We start from the raw sequence: 22,093 nt of genomic DNA on the forward strand, positions 1-22,093 counted from the left end.
TTGGAAGGATTTGCAAGTTGATACTCAACCTGTTTGAATGTGTTATAAACATGCCTTCCTTGACTGTCAAGACCTGGGGTGGAACTCGAACCTGGAATTTCTGGCTCAGAGGCAGGGATGCTCCCCACTGCGCCACAAGACCAGTCAGCCTTGTGATAGAAATTAATTTGGAGCATCTACCATATCCATAGCTCCAGATTACAGCATGGAGGTAAAAGCAACTCTGACTCCGAGTGAATTACAGCATACTACCACACCTTATAGCTAACTCTGCTCGCCGTGAATTGTTAAATGCATAAGGTGTTTGTCATAACCTGCACCCGCACGGGACTTGTGGGGTCGGAACAATTGTATTCCCCATGTCCCTTGCGGAATACGGGTCAGCTCAGACCCGGTTGGGTACCACTGGGAACAGTGTTACCTTAAACCTTGTAAATAAACCGTTGTTTCTTTTGTTGCAACTCAATGTGGACTCCCTATGTCTTCATTTTAAAAAAAAAAGTATTATGAACTTAAGTTTAAATTACTGTTTGGCGTTATCAAAGTGTGTAATATTGGTGTTTGAGGTACCCTGGAACCCCTGTCTGAGAAGAGCATTCCTTCGTGTGGAGTGCAGCATTTGTTTCCCACACTGCCCACGTATAATTTTTTTGGTAAGATTTTCAGTTCAAGCACAATTCTGTTTTTGCAGCTGTGTTTACTAAGAGCCAGCAAAGCCTACACTCATTTCATGCAGGTCTTTTAAGTTGCCAGAGAGAAGACATTAATTCAATCAGACTGGCTGGATTCAAACAGATGCAAACATTTTCTGCCCAAGCCCATAGATGCAGGCGTTTTAACCTTCTGTCGCCAGTAGGGATGACTTTTTTTTTTTTGCAAATTCAATTTCAGAAAAATTTGTTCTGAGAGCATTGTTGTACTTTTATGAGGCTTTCAAGGAGAATCAGGTTCGCAATAATTCTTTCATCCTGGCTGCCATTTTCCTAATTTCAGAATTAATTCACTGGTACTTCCGCAGAGAAAAGATGAGGGAGAATATCAGTCAAAACTGGGATTCAAGTTTGAGTTCCCCAGACAGGATTCCGCGGAGCAGTTAGATTTATCTAATGGTTTCTCTGTTCCTGTTCTATTTAAAATTGGTGATACATTAAAAGACATTCTGGATGTTTCCCCTGATGGTTCAGTGAATATCTGATCTATTCTGATCAAGAAGTTCACCAATTTGTATCCTGCTGTGTGCTAATTTAGTTGCTTTTAACCAGCACACAGCTGTTGGAGTGTTGTAATTGACCTTGCAACCCTGGGTTAGGGAGACTAAATGGAAATTTAATGGTAGTTTCAAATGCTGATTCCCATACCTCAAATAATCAGACGTATTTATGTGCGCAGGATATACCAACTTGAGACTTTTTATTTTTCTTTCAGATCCACATGTGTCGAGCAAAAACATCGACCCGCACTTGCCACTTCTATAACAATGTGGAGGGTAAGAGTTTAATACATGAATTCTAATACTGAGAATATGCATTTTCTGTCATTAGAAAGTACTCCTGTTTCGTTTAACACTTTGCTACCTCAGGCTACGGCCTATCTCAGTTACTTTTCAGCTTTGAGCTGAGCTTCATTTCCTGTACTGTATTGATTCTATTACTAGATCAGATTCTCCCAACTCCATAACATGACCACCTTTGCCCCATCTTGCTCCCATGAACTAGCTGCTGAAACATAAAGCCATGCTATTAGCATTCAGGAGCTCAATTTCTTTAGCACTTGCTTACTCGTCTCCACAGAGTCCATAAATTACAACGCACCTTCACTATCTCCTGTATTCATTATCCCCATGCTTGCAAATCTCCACAGGTTCCCTGTGCCACAATCAATTGACTGCACTTTCAAATCTTTCTGTGGTCGTCTTCATTTTAGGCCCATTAATGGTTCCCCCTTCCATAATGATGGCTTGAGTGCTGCAGTCAGGAGGAATTTTTAATCTTTCCCAATGCTGCAGAGAGCACCTCCAATTTAAAGCTTCTTCGTGGTAGGGCTTCCAGTGCTAAGTTATAGTCTGTCCTTTGCCTGGGGTGGTGGATTAAACCACCGATTTTCATCATTAATTCAATCTGTATGTAGCCCTGTCACGCCTTGCTGTTTCTACAGTTGAATTTGAAAATTGCCACAGGCTGTTAGTTGAGGTTCTTTTTTAATTAGTTTTCTTTACCAAAGAGTTCATATCACATTATTTTGTTAATCCTTCCACTGTCACAGAAGCAGGAGATATTTATTTTTGCTGCTTTAAACTTTGGTCCTTTCTGGCCTTTTTATTCTGATTTTTATAAAAACTGAATAAGTTTTGACTCTAGCTGGAAATTTTGCTGCAAAATGGATACAGCTGATAATTAAATGCAACATGCCGTCAGCAGCATTTTTCACAACATATGGGTTTTGTGAATGTTATTCGGCGGGAAAGCGAACTCCCAATCTTGTCCTTTAATTTACATGTAAAATGCAGTTCAAGAATTAGGAAGTGTTACACATCTGAAAGCACCTGAGATGTATTTTTATTGCTGGCTGAGATGAACTTATTCATACGATTTGCTGCTGTGCAAAATTGGGAAATGTTGCAAACACTCGGCAAGTCAGGCAGCATCTGTGGGAAGAAGAGACAACTGACGGGTTTATTGATGCAATTAGAACAAGGGGAGTGAAACTTAGTCTGGAGGGGATGATGTCACTAATCACTTCAGTCACTTACTGAACTAAAGCATTGAAGAAACAAATGAGTAGCATCAAAAGGAGCAGTAAAAAAGTTACGTGCGAGATACATGACCTGTAAAATACATCAAATTTCTATATTAATGGTTAAATGTTATGGTATCACAAGACAAGAGGAGGTATACTTGGAGAAATCAAATAAAGCACAGAAAGTATATAATGCTGGAAAAACTGACCAGATCTGGCAACCTCTGTAGAGAGAGAGAGAGAGACCGAGATAAATTTTCACATCTGTATGACTTCAGATTCTGAAGAAGAATGGTAGTGGACTTGAAACATTAACTCAGTTGTCAGACCTGCTGAGTTTTTCTTGTTTTCAGTTCAGATTTCAAGTATCTGCATTTTATTCTTACAGAGAATGTGTAAGTGGCTGAGGTAGAATTTGAAGTCTGGGGAAACTAACGGAACACAGTGAATTTCAACAACCCCGAAGCCTTGGGTGGCATTAGGGGTTGAGAAAGCATACAAAGTTTTGAAATATCCTTCTATTTTCTCAGGCCAAAGATTCCATTCAAAAGGATCCTCAATCTGGTTTCCCATGTTCTTGCTGTCAGCCAACAGGTTCTTGTCCACTCTTCATTGCCCCCCCCCCCCCCCCCCCCAAGAACAATGATGGAGCTTCCTTTGTCTTCACCTTGTACTTTACCAGCCTCGATATTTGACAGATGATTTCATTTGCAACATCTCTGATGTAGTTCAACCACAATATATGTCTTCCCCTCTTCTTTCCCAGGCACTGGTCCAGCAGCCTGATTTACTCTTCAACCTCCTCTGCCACCTGCTCTTCTATTCCTGGCGGAGATACAACACCTGCCCATTCGCTTCCTCCCATTCCGCTGTTCAGGACCCCATACACTTCTGAGTGAGAGAACAATTTCTATACTGTGTATTCTGCTGCAGATTGTTGAGAGCAAATGCATAAAGAGGTGACCACTTTGCTGAACATCTACCTTACACCCACCGAGTGACCACGTGCCCTCTTGTCACTTGCCACTTTAGCTGTTTCTCTGAATTCTGGCCTGATTTGTCTTCTCTTGAAATCCTTGGAACAGCACTGCACCTTTTCTATCAAATGTTCGGTAAGCCTCTGGTGTGAATGACACTACATATGCACACTTCTAAAAACACTCCTCCTGTTAATTATGATCCCTATGCTTTTTCATTAAGAATTTCATGAAACATGTGAGATGGTTAACTGGCTTGAACTTCAGCCTTATCAATATGAAATTAATAGAGGAGGAAGATGGGAACAAGAGCAGGTCATTCATCCTCTTAGTCTTTGTTGCCATTCAGACCGTAGCTGGTCTGCACCTTAAATTCATTTACTTGCCTTTGCTTTACAATAACTTGATACCCATGCCTAATTAGCATCTATTGATTTGAGATAAAATTTCTATTGACCAAGCATCAAGATTTTCATGACCCTTTATTTGGAAAAAGTACTTCCCCATTTTAGTTCTAAATGTTATTTGTCTGATTTTAAGTTGGCCTCTTTCTAGATTCCCATGCAGTGGAGACTGTTTACCCATATTGTCAAATCCATTTATTTTTTAAACATTTCAATTGGATTACTTCCCAACATTCTATTCTCAAGAGAATATAAATCCAGTTTATACAGCCAATCCACAACGTAACACTTTTTAACTCTTGGCTTTCTCATGAATCTACATTGTATACCACTCTTCTGAATTTCAGTATCCTGAACTGAATGCAGTATTCTAGATAGTGTTTGACAAAAGATTTATACAACTGCAGCATGATTTATCCCCAACCCCCCATTCATGTTCAAGCCCCTCTAGTGATAAAATTGAGTATTAAAATGAAGAAATACATGGCAAAGGAAGCTTTATTGAATTTGTGCATTGTATTGTAAAACAAAATTTTATTAAAAACGAAAATGTCAATCCTTGATTTCTTGGATCTAATTCACCAATTGAAAAAATATGTTGAAAGACTGCACATTCAGTAGAAAAGTTCAGTTGAGTAGGTCAAACGCTGTGGGGAAATATTGAATCTTCAGAATGACCCATCGGATTTTAAAGTCAAATCACAAATAAGACCATGTGCGCAGTAAGTCAGATAAATGCCTGGTATAAAATGCAGAGGTGGAGCGCCAATCAGGAGTCACAACTCAGGATATTAAGCCAATGGGGAACAAAGGGGGGGAGGGGGCGTTCCAAAAGTACACATGTATAAAAACGCTTGATCTTTATTGCGCGTGGGTCTTTTCTTTGTTCTCTGGTTCTTGTTCGCTTCTTTTGTTCCTTTGTTTCTTTTTTATGTCTGAATTTGTACCAACTACGTTTTGCAATAAACTCAATCTAAACTGAGCACCAGGCTTCGATTCTTGTGAGAAAATAAGAGATCCTACAAATGCTAACCAAAATATTAAAGCCACTGGACTGAATTTTTAATTAAAATATGTTCAGACATCTCGGGCGAAATTCTCCCCCAACGGTGGGATGTCCGCCGACTGGCGCCAAAGACGGCGCCAATCAGACTGGCATCGCGCCGGCCCAAAGGTGCGGAATGCTCCGCATCTTTGGCGGCCTAGCCCCAACATTGAGGGGCTAGGCCGACGCCGGAGGGATTTCCGCCCCGCCAGCTGGCGGAAATGGCGTTTGTTGCCCCGCCAGCTGGCGCGGAAATGCGGCGCATGCGCGGGAGCGTCAGCGGCCGCTGTCAGTTTCCCGCGCATGCGCAGTGGGGAGAGTCTCTTCCGCCTCCGCCATGGTGGAGGCCGTAGCGGAGGCGGAAGGGAAAGAGTGCCCCCACGGCACAGGCCCGCCCGCGGATCGGTGGGCCCCAATCGCGGGCCAGGCCACCGTGGGGGCACCCCCGGGGTCAGATCGCCCCGTGCCCCCACCCAGGACCCCGGAGCCCGCCCATGCCGCCTGGTCCCGCCGGTAAATACCAGGTTTGATTTACGTCGGCGGGACAGGCAATTCCTGGGCGGGACTTCGGCCCATCCGGGCCGGAGAATCCAGCGGGGGGTCCCGCCAACCGGCGCGGCCCGATTCCCGCCCCCGCCCAATCTCCGGTACCGGAGACTTCAGCGGGGGCGGGGGCGGGATTCACGGCGGCCAACGGCCATTCTCCGACCCGGCGGGGGTTCGGAGAATGACGCCCCTCAATTGTAAATTTGATCATCAAAACATAGTCAACAGTTGGGTGGTGTAAAATGAAGTGCCAATTTTGTTTTCATTTGTGTCCAGTTTGTGTTATTCTGCTCACTAGTGCAGGTAAGTTACAATCTCTCCAATTTGCATAACTCTATAATTTAGGCTATCGCATTTTGCACCTCAATATCTGTATATTCAACAGAAGGGTAAATATTTTCTCAAAGTTCAATTTATCTTAATAAATAAAACTTTTCTATCATTGTTGTTCACCTACCATTTGTTAAATCAATAATATCTGTCTGATGGATTTCTCTGACTTTATCTGTTATTTCAGAAAAGAGCACGGAGAAAGAATTTACACAGTCCATTCTTGATGTAGAAGATCTTGTTAAAAGTGGCAGTAAACACAGGTATTCTATGTAAATAGCAACACATATTTTTTACAGATGTTCCTTATTAAATGGTGCTTTTCTAAATAATAGATTGAAGAGGGTATTGACTTGGCCTTATCACTTACTGAGAAGTGTTGGTAGATGAGGCAAATCCACTATCCTTTTATAAAGCAGAAAATCATGGAAAACCATGGCTTATATTTTCAATTGTAACCCATTTCGATGTGACACTGGGAAGTATCTCACTGGAAAGTATCTCACATCATAAGGATTTCAGCATGTAGATGAAACCATTACAGAGGTAGAAATAGTTGGCCTCCGTCATGGCGTGTACATGGAATTGAATGATCATCTCTGGGTCAAATAAGTCACGAGTTCCAAACAATCATAGTTTTCCCAATATTTCAGGAGCAAATTTCTTCTCCCCTCGTACTGCCTGTTGCCTATTTAGAGACTGGTGAGTTTGAGTGGGTAGGTAGAGCTGGGTGTCATCAGTATACATGTGGAATTTGAGGAGCGTTTTGGATACTGCTGTTGAGAGACCGCATGTAGGTAGAATCCTGACAGTGCAGAAGGAGGCCCATCAAGTCTGCACCGTCTTCTGAAGCAGCACTCTACCTAGGCCCGTAACCCCACCTAACCGGCGCATCCCTGGACACTTAAGGGGCAATTCTTAAATGGCCAATCCACCTAACCTGCACATCTTTGAACTGTGGGTGGAAACCAAAGGATCTGGAAGAAACCCACGCAGACTTGGGGAGAACGTGCAAATTTCACAAGGACAGTCACCCTAGGTCGGAATCGAACACAGGTCCCTGGTGCCGTGAGGCTGCAGTGCTAACCACTATGCCACCGAGCTGCCACAAAGATGCGCCATGGGAGATGGCCAAGGATGTAGACACCAAAGGTCATGATGCAGGAATGAGTGAAAGAGAAGTCATCGCAGGAGATGGTTACGTAGGTACAGAGCCAAGTTACAGCAGTTGATTCCAGCAGGGCGAAGGAGGAGATTGTCACATTTTCTCAGAAAAGGTTAGTTTTTTTTTTCTGGCTCTACATCTCATTGTATTATTTAAATAAAAATAGGGAATTTGACTTTTCTTTTCCTGCAGGATCTCTACCCCACCCCCACATTCAAAAGACAAGTAGCAGCAAATTTGATTCCTGTTGAATTTTAAAGAGCGTTGAATGCTGCTTAACAAAGGGAATGCTTTGGCTTTCAGCATCTTTTTCACATTTTCCAAATCATTATAGATAGTTTTGGGTAAATTAAATTGCTTATGAGAGTCCGGCAAAGACTTAACATTTAACTAATACTCAGCTTTGAAAAACATCCCAGAGCAATTTAGTGAAAATGAAATGGGAAGGAAGGGGTTAGGTAGAATGGATTTAAGAAATGCAGCAGCAAGGAATAATGTTTTATTTGGGTTTTTTTTGGAAAGGCACTGCATGAACGTGTCAATGTTTACATACATTATGGTGAAAGGTAATTGGTGCTTTGTTGAACTGAAATCTAGTCCAGTTGTGTTTCCTTGAAACCATCTTAATCAAATAACAATAATAAAAAGAGAAAATGCTGAATAGATTCAGCCATTCTGTCATCACCTGTGGAGAAAAGCAGAGTTAACTTTTCGGATCTAAATGATCCTTCTACAAAGGATGTGGAGGCAGATCATGGGAAGGCGGTGGGGTAGTGGTATTGTCACTGGACTCTTAATCCAAAGACACAGGGTAATGATCTGGGGACCCAGGTTTGAATTCCACCTTAGCAGGTGGTAGATTTTAAATTCAATAAAATATTTGGAATTAAAAGTCTAATGATGATCATGAAACCAGATTGTCGTAAAAACCCATCTGGTTCACTAATGTCCTTTATGGAATGAAATCTGCCACCCTTACCTGTGACTCCAGAACCACAGCAATGTGGTTGACTATTAAATGCCCTCTGAAATGGCCTAGCAAGTCACTCAGTTGTATTCAACCGCTACAAAAACACAAAAAAGGAATGAAACCGGGCAACGACCCATGCACCAGGAACAACAACGGCAAACCCAGCCCTGATGACGCTGCAAAATCCTCCTTACTAACATCTAGGCACTTGTACTCTCACAGACCAGTTAAGCAACAGCTTGACATAGTCATGCTCACAGAATCATACCTTTCAGACAATGTCCCAAAAACCACTATCACCATTCCTGGGTATGCCTTGTCTCACCGCAGGACAGATGTTGCAGAGTTTGTGGCACAGTGGTACACAGTTGGGAGGGAGTTCTCTTGGGGAGTCCTCAACATCGACTCTAGACCTCATGGCTTCAGATTAAACATGGGCAAGGAAACCTCCTGCTGATTACCATGTACCGTCCACCATCAGCTAATAAATTCTTACTCCTCCATGTTGAACTCACTTGGAGGAAGCACTTGAGGGTGCAAGGGCGCAGAATAGTGACTTGAGATCAAGACAGCAGTTCACCGAGTATGGCATCAAGGAGCCCTAGCAAAACTGGAGTAAATGGTAATCGGGGGAAACTCAACGTTGGTTGGAGTCATAGCTGGCTGAAAGGAAGATAGTTGTGGTAGTTGGAGGTCAATCATCTCAGTCCTGGGACATCACTGCAGGAATTCCTCAAAGAGGTGTCCTAGATCCAACTATCTTAAGCTGCTTCATCAATGGCCATCCTTCCATCATAAGGTCAGAGGTGGGGATGTTCTCCGATGACTGCACAATTTGCGGATCCTCAGATAATAAAAGCAGTCCATGTTCAAGACCAAGGCTTGGGCTGATAAGTGGCAAGTTGCAATCGTGCCACACTAGTGCCAGGAAACGATCATCTCCTACAAGAGAGGATGTACCCATCGACCCTTTACAGTCAATAGCATTACCATAGCTGAATCCCCCACAGTCAATATCCTGGGGGTTACCATTGATCAGAAACTGAACTGGAATAGCCATATTAATACAGTGGCAACCAGAGCAGATCAAAGCCTATGAATCATATGGCGAGTAACTCGCCTCCTGACTGCACCCATCCCCCGGACAAAGCCTGTCCTACAAGGCACATGTCGGGAGTGCAATAGAATATGCTCCACTTGCTTGGATGAGTGCAACTCCAACAACACTCAAGAAGCTCATCACCATCCAGGACGAATCAGCCGGCTTAATTGCTACCACTTCCACAAACATTCAATTGCACCACCACCGACAAACAGTGGTAGCCGTGTGCACCATTTTACCATCGACAAGATGTACTGCAGGAACACGCCAAGGTTCCACCAGCACCTTCCAAACCCATGAACACAACCATCTAGTAGGACAAGAGCAGCAGATACCTGGGAACCCACCACCTGAAGGTTCCTCTCCAAGTCACTCACCACCCCGACTTGGAAATATATCGCCATTCCATCACTGTCGCCGGGTCAAAATCCTGGAACTCTCTACCTAACAGCACAGTGGGTGCACCTACATCTGAAGGACTGCAACGGTTCAAGAAAGCAACTCACCACCACAAAGGCAACTAGGGATGGGCAATAAATACTGGCCTAACCAGCGATGCCTACATCCCGTAAATGAATAAAAAAAGAAATTAATCTGAACCAATAACTCTGTTTCACTCTACAGATCATAAAATAGAATTGTAGAAGGAGGCTTTTCGGCCCATCGGATCCACACCGACCCTCTGAAAGAGTACCCTATCTTGGCCCACGTCCCCACCCGAACCATATAGTCCAGTAACCCCACCTAACCTTTTTTGGACACTAAGAGACAATTTATCACGGGCAATCCACCAAACCCACGCAGACCCGGGCAGAACGTACAAACTCCACCATAATGGTCACCCACGGCTGGAATTGAACCTGGGTCCCTGGCACTTGTGAGGCAACAGTACTAACTACTGTGCCACTGTGCTGCCCTGTCACACCAGCTCATTTTCTATTTTTTATTTCAGATTTCCATCATCTGTGGTATTTTGCTCTTAATTAATCAAATAACAAGTTCTTTCCTCACAAGCAACATTTGAACATTGCTTGTAAGAGGTGAATGGATTTATATATTTGCAGGACCATCTAATATAACATTAGTCGCTTACAGCACTAATGTGTCATAAAGGTACATCGGTCAGAAATTTTAATTGAAACAAGATTTTTACGTTGGCAAATTTTAATCTTGTTGCAAGGAACTGACACTCGCCAATAAATTTACAAATGTAGGTGGTTGCTGAAGTAATTGGCCTTGTGTTCAATGTTTGGACATTGTGCAATAATGACATTGTGCAATAATGTAAGTGACATGATTTGGAAGCTTTTCTCAATTTCAAAACATTTTTAGTTTTCAGAGCATTAAGATGTCAAGCCTGAAAGTATAATGGTTGGACCCTTCATAATCTGTAAATAATCATTTCCAGAAGGGAAGGATACTGGCATACCGGACACGATTCTTTTTTTTGTGTTTTATAGATTTACAGTACCCAATTCATTTTTTCCAATTAGGGGCACTTTTAGTGTGGCCCATCCACCTAGCCTGCACATCTTTTGGGTTGTGGGGGTGAAACCCATGCAAACACGGGGAGAATGTGCAAACTCCACACGGACAGTGACCCAGAGCCGGGATTGAACCTGGGACCTCGGCGCCGTGAGGCTGTAGGGCTAACCCACTGTGCCACCCTGCTGCCCGACACGATTCTAAACTCCAATAGAAGACATTACTTGAACTTCAAACATATTGAATGTTGTATTACTAAATATTCTAAACTCTCCAGAATACATGTTTGAAGAAAAACTGAGTTAACTACTGTAATGTATTCCAGCAAGTTTGTTTCTCTAGAAATAGGAAAAGTAACAAGTATACAGCGTGGCAACATTTAAACTTCTTGAGATTTGATAAATTTGACACAGTAAGTGTCAAGTGCATTCCTTAATTTGAATTTCAACTGAACAATTACACTTCTCTCTCTTGCTATTTTGTTTTGAACAGGGTTTGTCCTTATTATTTGTCTCGTGCTCTGAAGCAGAATGCTGAAATAATCTTCATGCCATACAACTATTTACTTGATCCAAAGGTATTGTTAAAGAAACTTTGCTTTTGTTAACTCCTTTGTCATTTACCATGGTTACCATGCTGCAGTGTTTTGATACATTGGAAGCTCATAGATTCTGAATGATTTTGAATGTTTCTGAAGTAACAAAAAATGGCACTCGTTTTCCAAAATGAATGTTGGATCATATTTTCTATTGGGCTTTTGATAGGTAAAAAACTGAGGGTTGTTTTTGTCTCTGGGACCACCCTGCCCACAGCAGGGGAGCACAAGTTCCAATAAGCATGGGGAAACAATCACCCCCAGCTGGATGAGTCCAGTGCAGGTTATTACAGCCTCCTCCTGTTTCTCACCCACATGCTGCTCCTCGGCGACAGCATCAGAAAGCACACCGTCGGTTTTCAGATGTATGCTGATGACACCCAGCTCTACCTTGCTATCACCTCTCTCGACTCCTCCACTGTTGCTAAATTATAAGACTTGCTTATCTGACATCCGGTACTGGATGCTGAAATTTACTCCAAATAAATATTGGGGAAAAATGAAGCCACTGTTTTTAATTTATGCTCCAAACTCCATTCCCTAGCTACCAATTCCAGCCCTCTTCCTGGCAACAGTCTGAGATTAAACCAGTCTGCTTTCAACCTTCGTGTCACCTTTGACCCAGGGATGGATCTTCCAACAGCATATTCATGCCATCACTAAGACAACCTATTTCCACCTGCGCAACATCGACTGACTTTTACCCCGTCACAGCTCACCTGCTGATCATTTAAAAGTTTTTTGAAGCTAGCCTGTTATGTATTAGTTATTTTTACATCTTTATTTAAGGCTTCATTTTCTATTTAATTGACTACATTTTTCTCATAGAGTCGCAAAACTCACAATATAGACCTACGGGGCACTATAGTTATCTTTGATGAAGCGCACAATGTGGTAAGTGTTTGGTGGTTGTAAAATTGTTTGGTATGGTAGTAGTTCTTACAAGCATGTGTAGATATGTTATTTTTAAAATGGCTAACTATCTAAATTAAATTTCACATTAAATATAGTAATTTGAAAGACTGATGGGGTTGTCTATTGTTTGACTGTTTTTGAAGTTGCATTCAAGCTAGGTGCCAGACTTGGGAGCTCTTGCATTTGTAAGGAATAAGGTCCACTTTTCTACTGGCTCGTGGGCGTATTTCTTTTCACTTAATTTATTTTAACACCTCGCACTTTTATATACAAAATTTAACATAGTAAAACATCCCAAGACATGCGACAGGACTGTTGTCAGGCAACATTTGACAATGAGCCACAAAAGACAATGTTAGGGCAGCAACCAAAAGCTTGGACAAAGAGATGAACGAGTGTCTTAAAGATTCTCGGATTCTATGAAGATGATGAGAGAGTAAGAGGGGTACAGGTTTGAAGGGGGTCGACGATGAGAGCTGGAGAGAGGTACAGGTTTGGAGGGGGCGGGAAGACGATGAGAGAGTTAGAGAGGGGTACAGGTTTGAAGGGGGTTGTAATAAAAAATATTAAAATGTGGCATTTGAGCTGGGAGGACTTAGGTTTTTGTTTGGGGAATAAATGTTGGGCAAAGGGAGCGGGTGACCAACTTGAGCTGGTGCCTTTAGAGGAACGGGGACGTCACCAATCAGTGCCTTGAAGCTCATCTGCTTGCCATTCAATTAAAAATCATGTCAAATCTTTGACCATGTTGCGGGGGAGAAAGAAAAGATGGTTGGCCACTACTTTTATCTGTGGGTGTGTGTAGAATCGACCCCAGTGGGAGTTTTTGTTGTTTATGAAAAACCCAGTTTTAAAAAACTATTAGAAAGGGGCGCGTGCTGGGACTCGCGGGAGCTGTTGCTGTTTAAAGAAAGGCGGCAGTTGGCAGCGCATGTGGGAGGCACGTGCTGGCGCTCGCGGCAGCCATTATTTTAAAAAATAACGGCAGTTAAGAGCAGTTGGGGCTGTTGACAGCAGTCATTTGAACAAAGGCAGCCGGAGAGGAAGGCAGCCGACGACTGGAGCAGAAGAAAAAAGCCAACGGCATGCGGGGGCTGGGCGAATGGCTCGAATAAAGTGCCAGCGGCTATAAAGAACAAGGCCATAAAGAAAGAAATAAAGAGCAGGAGAAAGAAAGAAGAAAGCAAAACCAAACAACCCAGAAAATATATCGGAAGACCCAAGACTAAAAGAATAATGATTGACGAGGAAGACCTGACGGTCTTACTACTGGCCCAATACATCGAAAGAAAAAGATCTGTTATATCCTTTTTTTTTAAAAAAAAAAATAGTTTTAATCTTTTAATTTTGAAAATAAACTTTATTTAAGTTAATATCCCAAAAGAATTGCTATTTTGGTTTAGGGGGAGATTTCTTAGGGATTTCTCGATCTTTTGTGGTTTAGGGGGAGAATTCTTGGTGATAATAACTTCAGGGTGGGAAGGCAAATGAGAGCTTGAGAGAAGTACAGGTTTAGAGGGGGTAGGAAGGCAATGAGAGCTAGAGAGGGGTACAGGTTTGGAGGGGGTGAGAGGCTGCAGATGGAGAGTGAACGCATATCCACAAAACAGTAATTGCTTATGGCCTGTGTTAAGCAAATTAACATAAAAGTACTTGTAGTGCAAGGTAAGATTTCAGAATGACCACAACCTCTGAATTTCTTACTTTAAATCTTATACTACGCCAGTGTTGATTAAAATATGATTGGCATTGATCAAAAGCGATGATTAACAATACACGCATTAATGTTCTGGAAATTTATTGCTAGATTTCATAACTAACAGGAATTCAGGAACTTTTGTCTTCCTCAGTTTCCCGTCCTCACATGGTGTCTTTTCCTTCACCATCTTTCTTTCACTTCTTGTGGATTTAAGATGTGTTCAACCTTTATACATGATGAATGCCAGTTTCAACTAATTTGTGTGGCTTACAATAGTAGACTTGGACAGTGATTTTGTGTTGTAGTTTGTCATAATGATCGAAGTGACAACTTTGCAATAAAGTTGCATAATTTGCACTGAGGTGGAGTTTGTACCCACAGAGTTATGAAAAGTTTAAAAACATTTTCTTTCCTCAATCATAGGAAAAAATGTGCGAAGAGTCTGCTTCATTTGATCTTACTCCTTATGACCTTGCCTCTGGGATTGATGCTGTTAATCAGGTTTTAGAGAATGAAGCGAAAATGGTTAAGCACAACGATGACAACACAGACTTCAACTTTGAATCATTCAATTCGGGTTTGTTCATTAATTTTTCAAGTCCTTGTGTGAATGCCTGACAATACACTCGTCGGTACAAGAATGAAGAATTTTCAGAATTGAGATCAAATATTATCAAGCACATTTTCAATTTTTGTGTACTGCATTTTTCTATTTCTTTTTTGCCTTTCATGCTCTATCTTGTTTTTCATTTGATAATGTGAACAGAAGATCAATTCTGAAGCTTTACACTACCATTCTTATAATTGACAGTTAGAGAAGGAATGATGGTACAGCTAGGGCCAAGGAGAGAAATCTAATATTTTCTCCAAGATTTGGATCCAATTCTACAATTTCTAATAGGTGCGAACTCGCCTGAACAATCTGCTGGCGTAATAAATAGCTTTAGATGCACGTTTGTATCTCCTCCGTTTTGGAATTCTAACTATATCGGTTGATTTATGGACTGAACTCCGTAGAATATACAGATGACCTGTTGAGAAATGGGCAAACTCTTAAAATGCAAATTAGAATGTGACTGCTAATTTGAAAAGGGTAGTTTGATTTGTTCACTGGAATCACAGTTCATAGAATCCCTACAGTACAGAATGAGGCCATTCGGCCCATCAAGCCTGCACCAGCCCTTGGAAAGAGCACCCTACCTAGACCCATGCCCCTTCCTGATCCCCATAGCCCAGTAACCCCACCTAAGCTTTTGGACACGAAGGGGCACTTTAGCATGACCAATCCACCTAACCTATACATCCGAAACCGGAGCACCCGAGCGAAACCCATGCAGACACGGGGAGAAAGTGCAAACTCACGCAGTCACCCAAGGCCGGAATTGAATCCGGGTCCCTGGCACAGTGAGGCAGCAGTGCTAGCCACTCAATATGGATTAATTTGATTCATTTCTAGTTTTCATTCCTGAAGTTTCAAATGGTGATGCAGAAAATTGCAGCATCAAAAGAAAAACAATATTTGACTCCTGCCTAAGAGCAGGACTTGAAAACAATAAATTGGAATTGCATATTAATGAATCATTCTGTATTTGGCTGATCATACTGGGAGTGTAGCTGCTCCAAGATCATTCCTTGGCTGTGATTTCCTCCCATAGCTCAGGGGTATTCAGGTTACCTGCCGTGCTATCATTATGGATGGCCTCAGGCAAGTGACAATTATTCATTCATGAGATTTGATGCAGCATTTGACCATAGGAGGCACCACAGCAGAGCCTGAGCCTGTCTTTATCTAAGCTTCACACACTTGGGATATTCCATCAGGGATAAGTAATTAGTGGTCTGATGTAGGAGCCCTGGCTAACTTTTTCCTCTTCTCGGCCAAAAAGTACTGAAGCCAATTGCCCGAAAAATGCTGAAGCCAATTGCAATGCCCATGCTTCTTCCTCAAATAGAGAATTTTATTTTAAGTAATGAAACACCAGTGTTTCAGTAACTGGATATGCTATTTTTTCTGCACATGTAGGGGAATATAATACTGCAATATTATCCTTTATTTATTTCAGGACTGAAGATGGATTTGAGTGATCTAGCTAAAATAAAAAGTGAGTTGATTTTATGGTTCCAAGGTTGCTTTAACAACTTGTTAGTTTTCAGGTCAAATGTTCCATTGGCTCCTCAACAAGATGAGCAGAAATATCATTTAGAGGCCTTACAGTACAGCGGACATATTGAATTCAAAGTTAATCTAAGACACGTCACAAAATACTTTGCAGAGAGCGCAGAACAGTAGCAAGAATTAGGAGAGTGGATCAAAAGCACATTTTTGAAAAAAGGCTTAAGGAACATATTTAAGATGTAGCAAAGCAAAGGCATTTACAGAGTGAGATTCCAAGAGTAGGACTGAAAAGCTTGAAAGCTCTGCTGTTAGTGATGGATAGGGAGGAGGGGCAAGTATACGAGACCAGAACTGGAGGCCTGAACGCATGAGCTGGAACATTGTAACTAGTAAAGTTTTGACATAAGTTTTTTTTTTTTGTTCTATTTATCAGTGATAAGATAGCGTAGTGAAGTTATTTTCACTTATTTTCTTGGGCGTTCTTGTTTATTTATTTTATTTATTTCTGTATAGGATTAAATTAATGCTTGAAGTGTTAAAATTGGTCACTCAGATAACAATATGATTGTAGAAGTTTAAGTGAGTCAGTCATATTCACAGTCATGCTTGTGAATAAATTGCTGTTACTTTTTGTATCTTCTGTCCTTGAAAGAAATTCTACTTGATTTAGAAAATGCTATAGATTCTGTTGAATTGTTACCAAATGGAAGTGGCGTCACCAAACCAGGAAGGTAGGAATTGCTATTCTATCCATTCATTTTTCAGTGATTGCCTATTCGTGCATATTGATGCTTAGTTCACTTCAATCATCTAATCACCGTGGTCCCAGCAAAACGAAAATACAGTGCATTAATTCTAACAATGTAATATGATGCAATCTACATGAAATATAAACTGGGATACCCCAATCAGTTTGACTTGGCATTTTTAAATGTTAGAAACTTTGGGCCAATTAGACCTTTGGTGCAATATTTCTGTTGCATGCAATTTCTATGTTAGTGATTAAGGCTACATTTACTATAAATAAAGATAGATTAAACTGAAGGTGGGCAGAATTTGTATTGTGTTTCATATTGAGAAGTTCAAGTCAATAATTCAGCCATATTTTAAAATATCTTAATTCAAACTTTTTCCATTTTATACATATCAACAAAAACACAACACCCCAATCACCAACCCCTCCTCCCCATATAAAAAAAAACAAAAAAATCAACACCTCCCTCCCCCATTCACAACAAGTAATGGGGACCAGTTCAGTCATATTAAAGAGACCAGTAGTAGTTAACCCTCCAACTATTGAGAGCTAGTTGCCAGATATCTGACCTGCTTGGTTTGATTTTAGGTTGGACATAAGGTGACAACCGTCAACATTTGCTTTGGAGCAAAAGTGTATGGTGCCATGGAGCAGTAGGAGACAGATGGCATTATTAATCACAAAGCACGTTTGCACTCTGCTTGTCTTGCATCCTTCCCCTCTGATTTATTTAATGCTGCAGCAAATGGATGATTACAAAATGTAGGAAGAAAATCTAAGAAGAAACTGGCAACATCATTTTTTAAAAACATTTAAAGGAAATGAATAAGTAGCAGGAAAATAATCTGATTAAGATTTATCTGTACTATTTACTGTCAGGTTCTATTTTCCTTTAATATCAGTATAACAGAAAATAGTGTTCATTATTTTTTCCCATTATCTCTCACTTATGTCCATTGGACAGACCTCATAAAACAACTTGTAAATCACTACAGAAGGGCGCTGATGGGCTTTGAGTTCAGAAGTTCAAGTGAAACTGGAGAAATGTATAGTTGCGCTAAGCAGCGTAATCTCCATTGGTTGCGCCATCTTCCAGCGTAAACGGCTTCACTTCTAGCTCTATTCCATTTTGATCTTTGGAAAATTTACCTTGGATGTACTCCCCCAGTCCCCACACTCTGGATGTGAAAGGCACAAGGTCTAAGGAAGAGTGCAATTTGTCACTTGATGTAATGCATTGGTGTAATACCAGTGACATAATTTATCTGGGACAAGTAAATTATCTTCCACTAGTTGTCAATCGTCTTTCTATTGACAAAATGCCAGAAAAGCAACCACATATCATTGTGATGTGAGCCTGTAGTGTGTTTTGACTGCATAATTAATATGGAATGGTCTGCAGGGTTAATTTCTCAAATTGCTGTAATTATGGTCAATGTTGAAAGCATCCATGACTAAATTGACCTATTCATCTCCCCTCTGTCTCTTTTTGGGAGATTTAAAAAAAAACATACAAAAAAATCTCCACCGTGTCTGTGTGGGTCTGACCCCCACAACCCAAAGATGTGCAGGGTAGGTGGATTGGCAATGCTGAATTACCCCTTAATTGGAAAAACAAACATACAAAAAAATGACTAACATGAAAAGACTCACTGGTCACCCAGCCTGTCCCACGCAACTGCAGTGCCTTATAAATCACAATATAAACACGTCCCACCCCAACTGAAATCTATGTAGTCTCCTGGGAGAGCCAAGAAAAGATTAAAAATTCAGGCCCATTAAAGGAAAGAAAATCTGGAAGATTGCTCTTCTGACTCCCTGAGGCTATCAAGGCGAGTCAAGGAGAGCACTCTGGCTCTGAATTCCCTGAAGTATCTACCTTTTACATGAGATAATCTCAGCCCCAGCCAGAAACAGACCTTGCTCTGGTTTGAAAGGAGACAGTAAATCCGTGTTCGCCACAGCAGTCATTTGTCTTTTTCAGAGGTTCACTATTCTGTGGGAAAGTAGGGCATTTGTTAATTAATGTACAGCGTTTCCAAGCACAAAGTAAGTCTTAAGATTTAAGGAAACAAATTGTTGGACTCACCAATAACATTTACAGAATGCTGAGCAATTTAGCTTTTCCTAGTTATTGCCCTTCTGTCTGATCTGTTTTGCACAGAACAACACTAATTGCCGTGGCCATGTACAAATTGCTTACTTGCAGCAGTGCATCTGTTCTGGGCCTATAAAAATAACAACTGCAGGGAGAAAACCAGTTTTATTCTGAACAGGTAGTCTTGAGCCATTCCAATTTAGAATCTTCCAATTGCTTTTAATCAGAAAAAGTTAGAAGAAATGCAATATTTACTACCTTTTTGGAGTGGGAAATTAATGTAGTCTCTATACAGGTAAATTTCTTTTTTAAAAAAAATATTTTTTATTCTCCTTTTTCACATTTTCTCCCAAATTTACACCCAACAATAATCAGTAAGTAACGGATGTAATGTCAATCCCCATATCGATAACAACGATCCCATCCTCCCACCAAACCCCGAACATTGGCCCGCATGTTGACATAAACAAATGACAAAAAGGAATCACCCGTAGTCACCATTAACACATGCAGACCCCTCCCCTCAACCCTCCCAGTCCCCCCTAATGTTCGATGTAATCCAATTCTCGAAAGTGCATAATGAATAACGCCCAGGAATTGTAGAACCCCTCCATCCTTCCCCTCAGTTCAAATTTGACCTTTTCAAGCTTTAAGAATTCCAGCAGGTCCCCCCCGCCACGCCAGGGCACAGGGGGGAGAGGTTGATCTCCAACCTAACAGGATCTGCCTTTGTCCGATCAACAAGGTGAAGGCTACAACATCTGCCTCTGCGCCCGTTTCCAACCCCGGCTGGTCTGACACCCCGAATATGGCCTCCCGAGGGCCCGGGTCCAGTTTTACGTGCACCACTTTAGAGATTACCCTGACCACCTCCTTCCAGTAATCCTCCAGCTTTGGACAGGACCAAAACATATGAACGTGGTTGGCGCCCCCCCCCACCACAACGTTCACACACATCTTCTACTCCCTCAAAGAGCCGACTCATCCTCGTCCTTGTAAGGTGCGCTCTATACACCACCTTCAGCTGTGTCAGCCCCAACCTCGCACACGAGGTGGAGACGTTCACCCTCCGGAGCATCTCACACCAGAACCCCTCCTCCATACCCTCTCCCAACTCTTCCTCCTACTTTGCCTTGATCCCTTCTAGCGGCGCCTTCTCCTCCAAAATAGCCCCGTAAACCGTCGATAAAACCCCTTCTCCAATCCCCCTGTCGTCAGCACCTCCTCCAGCAATGTGGAAGCCGGTACTACTGGGAAGCTCTATCTCCTTTCTGGAAAGTCTCAAACCTGCATGTATCTAAATATTTCCCCCTGCTCCAGCCCATACTTCGCTCCCAGCTCCTTTAATCCCGCAAAATGACCCCCAAGAAATAAATCTTTTTGTGTCCTAATTTCTTTCTCCTCCCATCTCTGAAAATTTCCATCCCACTTCCCTGGCTCAAATCTATGATTCCCGCGAATCGGCATTTCCCTTGACCCTGCCCCCAACCCGAAGTGCTGTCGAAACTGCCTCCAAATTCTCAACGAAGCTATTACTACCGGACTCCGAGTATCTCCCTGGGGCCATCGGGGGCGGTGCTGTCGCTAGCGCCTTCAATCCCGACCCCCTACCCAAACTCTCCTCCATTCTGACCCATTGGTAGTCAACCCCTCTGACCCAGCTCCGTACCTTCTCCACATTTGCAGCCCAGTAATATTACATCAGGTTCGGAAGACCCAAACCCTGCCTTCCCCTCTGTAGTAGCACCTTTTTAATTCTGGCCACCTTCCCTCCCCATATGTACGAGGTAATCATAAATTTGCAATTCTAATCAGTGAATCCAAATTGTCAAACATAAGTTTGATATTCTGGATGACTTCTTTTTATGATAAAGCAAGATGTTAACTGGAATTGTGCAGAGCATCCTGTTTTTCTGACTTGTTGTTTTGTTAACAGCTGTAATGTCAAATGGTTCCTGGTTGTAAGCAGCTCTTAACTTGGTATCATGGGCGAGATTCTCCGACCCCCTGCCGGGTCAGATAATCGCGGGGGGCTGGCGTGAATCCCGCCCACGCCGGTCGCCGAATTCTCCAGCACTGGCGTGAATCCCCCCCCCCCCCCGCGATTCTCCGGCCCGGATGGGCCGAAGTCCCGCCGCTAAAATGCCTGTCCCGCCGGCGTAGATTAAACCACCTACCTTACCGGCGGGACAAGGCGGCGCGGGCTGCTAGCGCTCCCACGCATGCGCCGCCCGGAGATGTCATTTCCGCGCCAGCTGGCGGGGCACCAAAAGCATTTTCCGCCAGCTGGCGGGGCGGAAATTCGTCCGCCGCCGGCCTAGCCCCTTAAGGTTGGGGCTCAGCCCCTAAAGATGTGGAGCATTCCGCACCTTTGGGGCGGCGTGATGCCCGACCGATTTGCGCCGTTTTGGGCGCCAGTCGGCGGACATCGCGCCGATACCGGAGAATTTCGCCCCATATCTCTTGGGTTCTAAGTTTTGTTTTCTCTTCGGTTAGTGGACTTGATATCGAGTGTCAGTTTGGCTGGCACTTTACCTCCAAAATAGTGTCTGCAGATAAACATCTGGTGCTGTTTTATTGTGAACGTGAGCATGTGCACAGGGAGCGTTCACATCACTCACAGAGTAGCAAATCATGACCCCAATCAGCATGTTGCACTGATTTGTTGTTAGTGCTGCTGTTTGGGAGCCCAATGCTCCATGTAATGCCATCTTTTTAATCTTGCACAGCTAAACATTAACTCAACAGGAGGAATGCCACCCATTCCCTCCCCTACCAATGCCATTCAAAGAGGTCATCAGCTACTTTCATTTTAGCTGCTGATTGATTTCTGCTAGTTTCTGCTGCAGGTACAGAAAATTTATCTCGTAGTTTCCAAAGTTGGTTAGAATCTACAGGGATGGCAAGGCATGTGCACTTGTCCTTATTTCAAACATTCTGCTAGACCTTTTGCCTCAGAAGTGTTCTTATTCTTTCATTGGGTGTGCATGACCTTGACAAGGCCAACATTTGTTGCCCATCCCTACATGCCCTAAGTGGTGGTGAACGAATGCAGTCCATCTGGTGTAGGTACGTGCACAGTGTTATTAGGAAGGAAGTTCCCAGATTTTGGTCCAGCGATATGGTTTAGCTCATTTGACTAGACGGCTGGTTTAT

General features: G+C 42.5%; 1 protein-coding gene across 7 annotated transcripts in view; it reads left to right on the top strand.

Moving 5' to 3' along the window:
• Positions 1 to 22,093, top strand: part of LOC140428382 (regulator of telomere elongation helicase 1-like) — a 229,755-nt gene that overhangs the window by 33,547 nt on the left and 174,115 nt on the right. For 6 of the 7 annotated variants that reach the window (XR_011948759.1, XM_072514781.1, XM_072514779.1 and 3 more), the window contains exons 6-12: positions 1,426 to 1,486; positions 6,226 to 6,301; positions 11,253 to 11,337; positions 12,184 to 12,249; positions 14,393 to 14,546; positions 16,033 to 16,071; positions 16,738 to 16,816. Coding sequence is in view for 6 of the 7 variants with exons in the window: in XM_072514781.1 (XP_072370882.1) it covers positions 1,426 to 1,486; positions 6,226 to 6,301; positions 11,253 to 11,337; positions 12,184 to 12,249; positions 14,393 to 14,546; positions 16,033 to 16,071; positions 16,738 to 16,816 (560 nt within the window). In the remaining variant the exon portion in view is untranslated. The remainder of the gene's footprint in view (positions 1 to 1,425; positions 1,487 to 6,225; positions 6,302 to 11,252; positions 11,338 to 12,183; positions 12,250 to 14,392; positions 14,547 to 16,032; positions 16,072 to 16,737; positions 16,817 to 22,093) is intronic. The other variant, XM_072514780.1, reaches the window with a different exon arrangement.

Source organism: Scyliorhinus torazame, chromosome 8 (assembly GCF_047496885.1).
Source record: "Scyliorhinus torazame isolate Kashiwa2021f chromosome 8, sScyTor2.1, whole genome shotgun sequence".
NCBI lineage: Eukaryota > Metazoa > Chordata > Chondrichthyes > Carcharhiniformes > Scyliorhinidae > Scyliorhinus > Scyliorhinus torazame.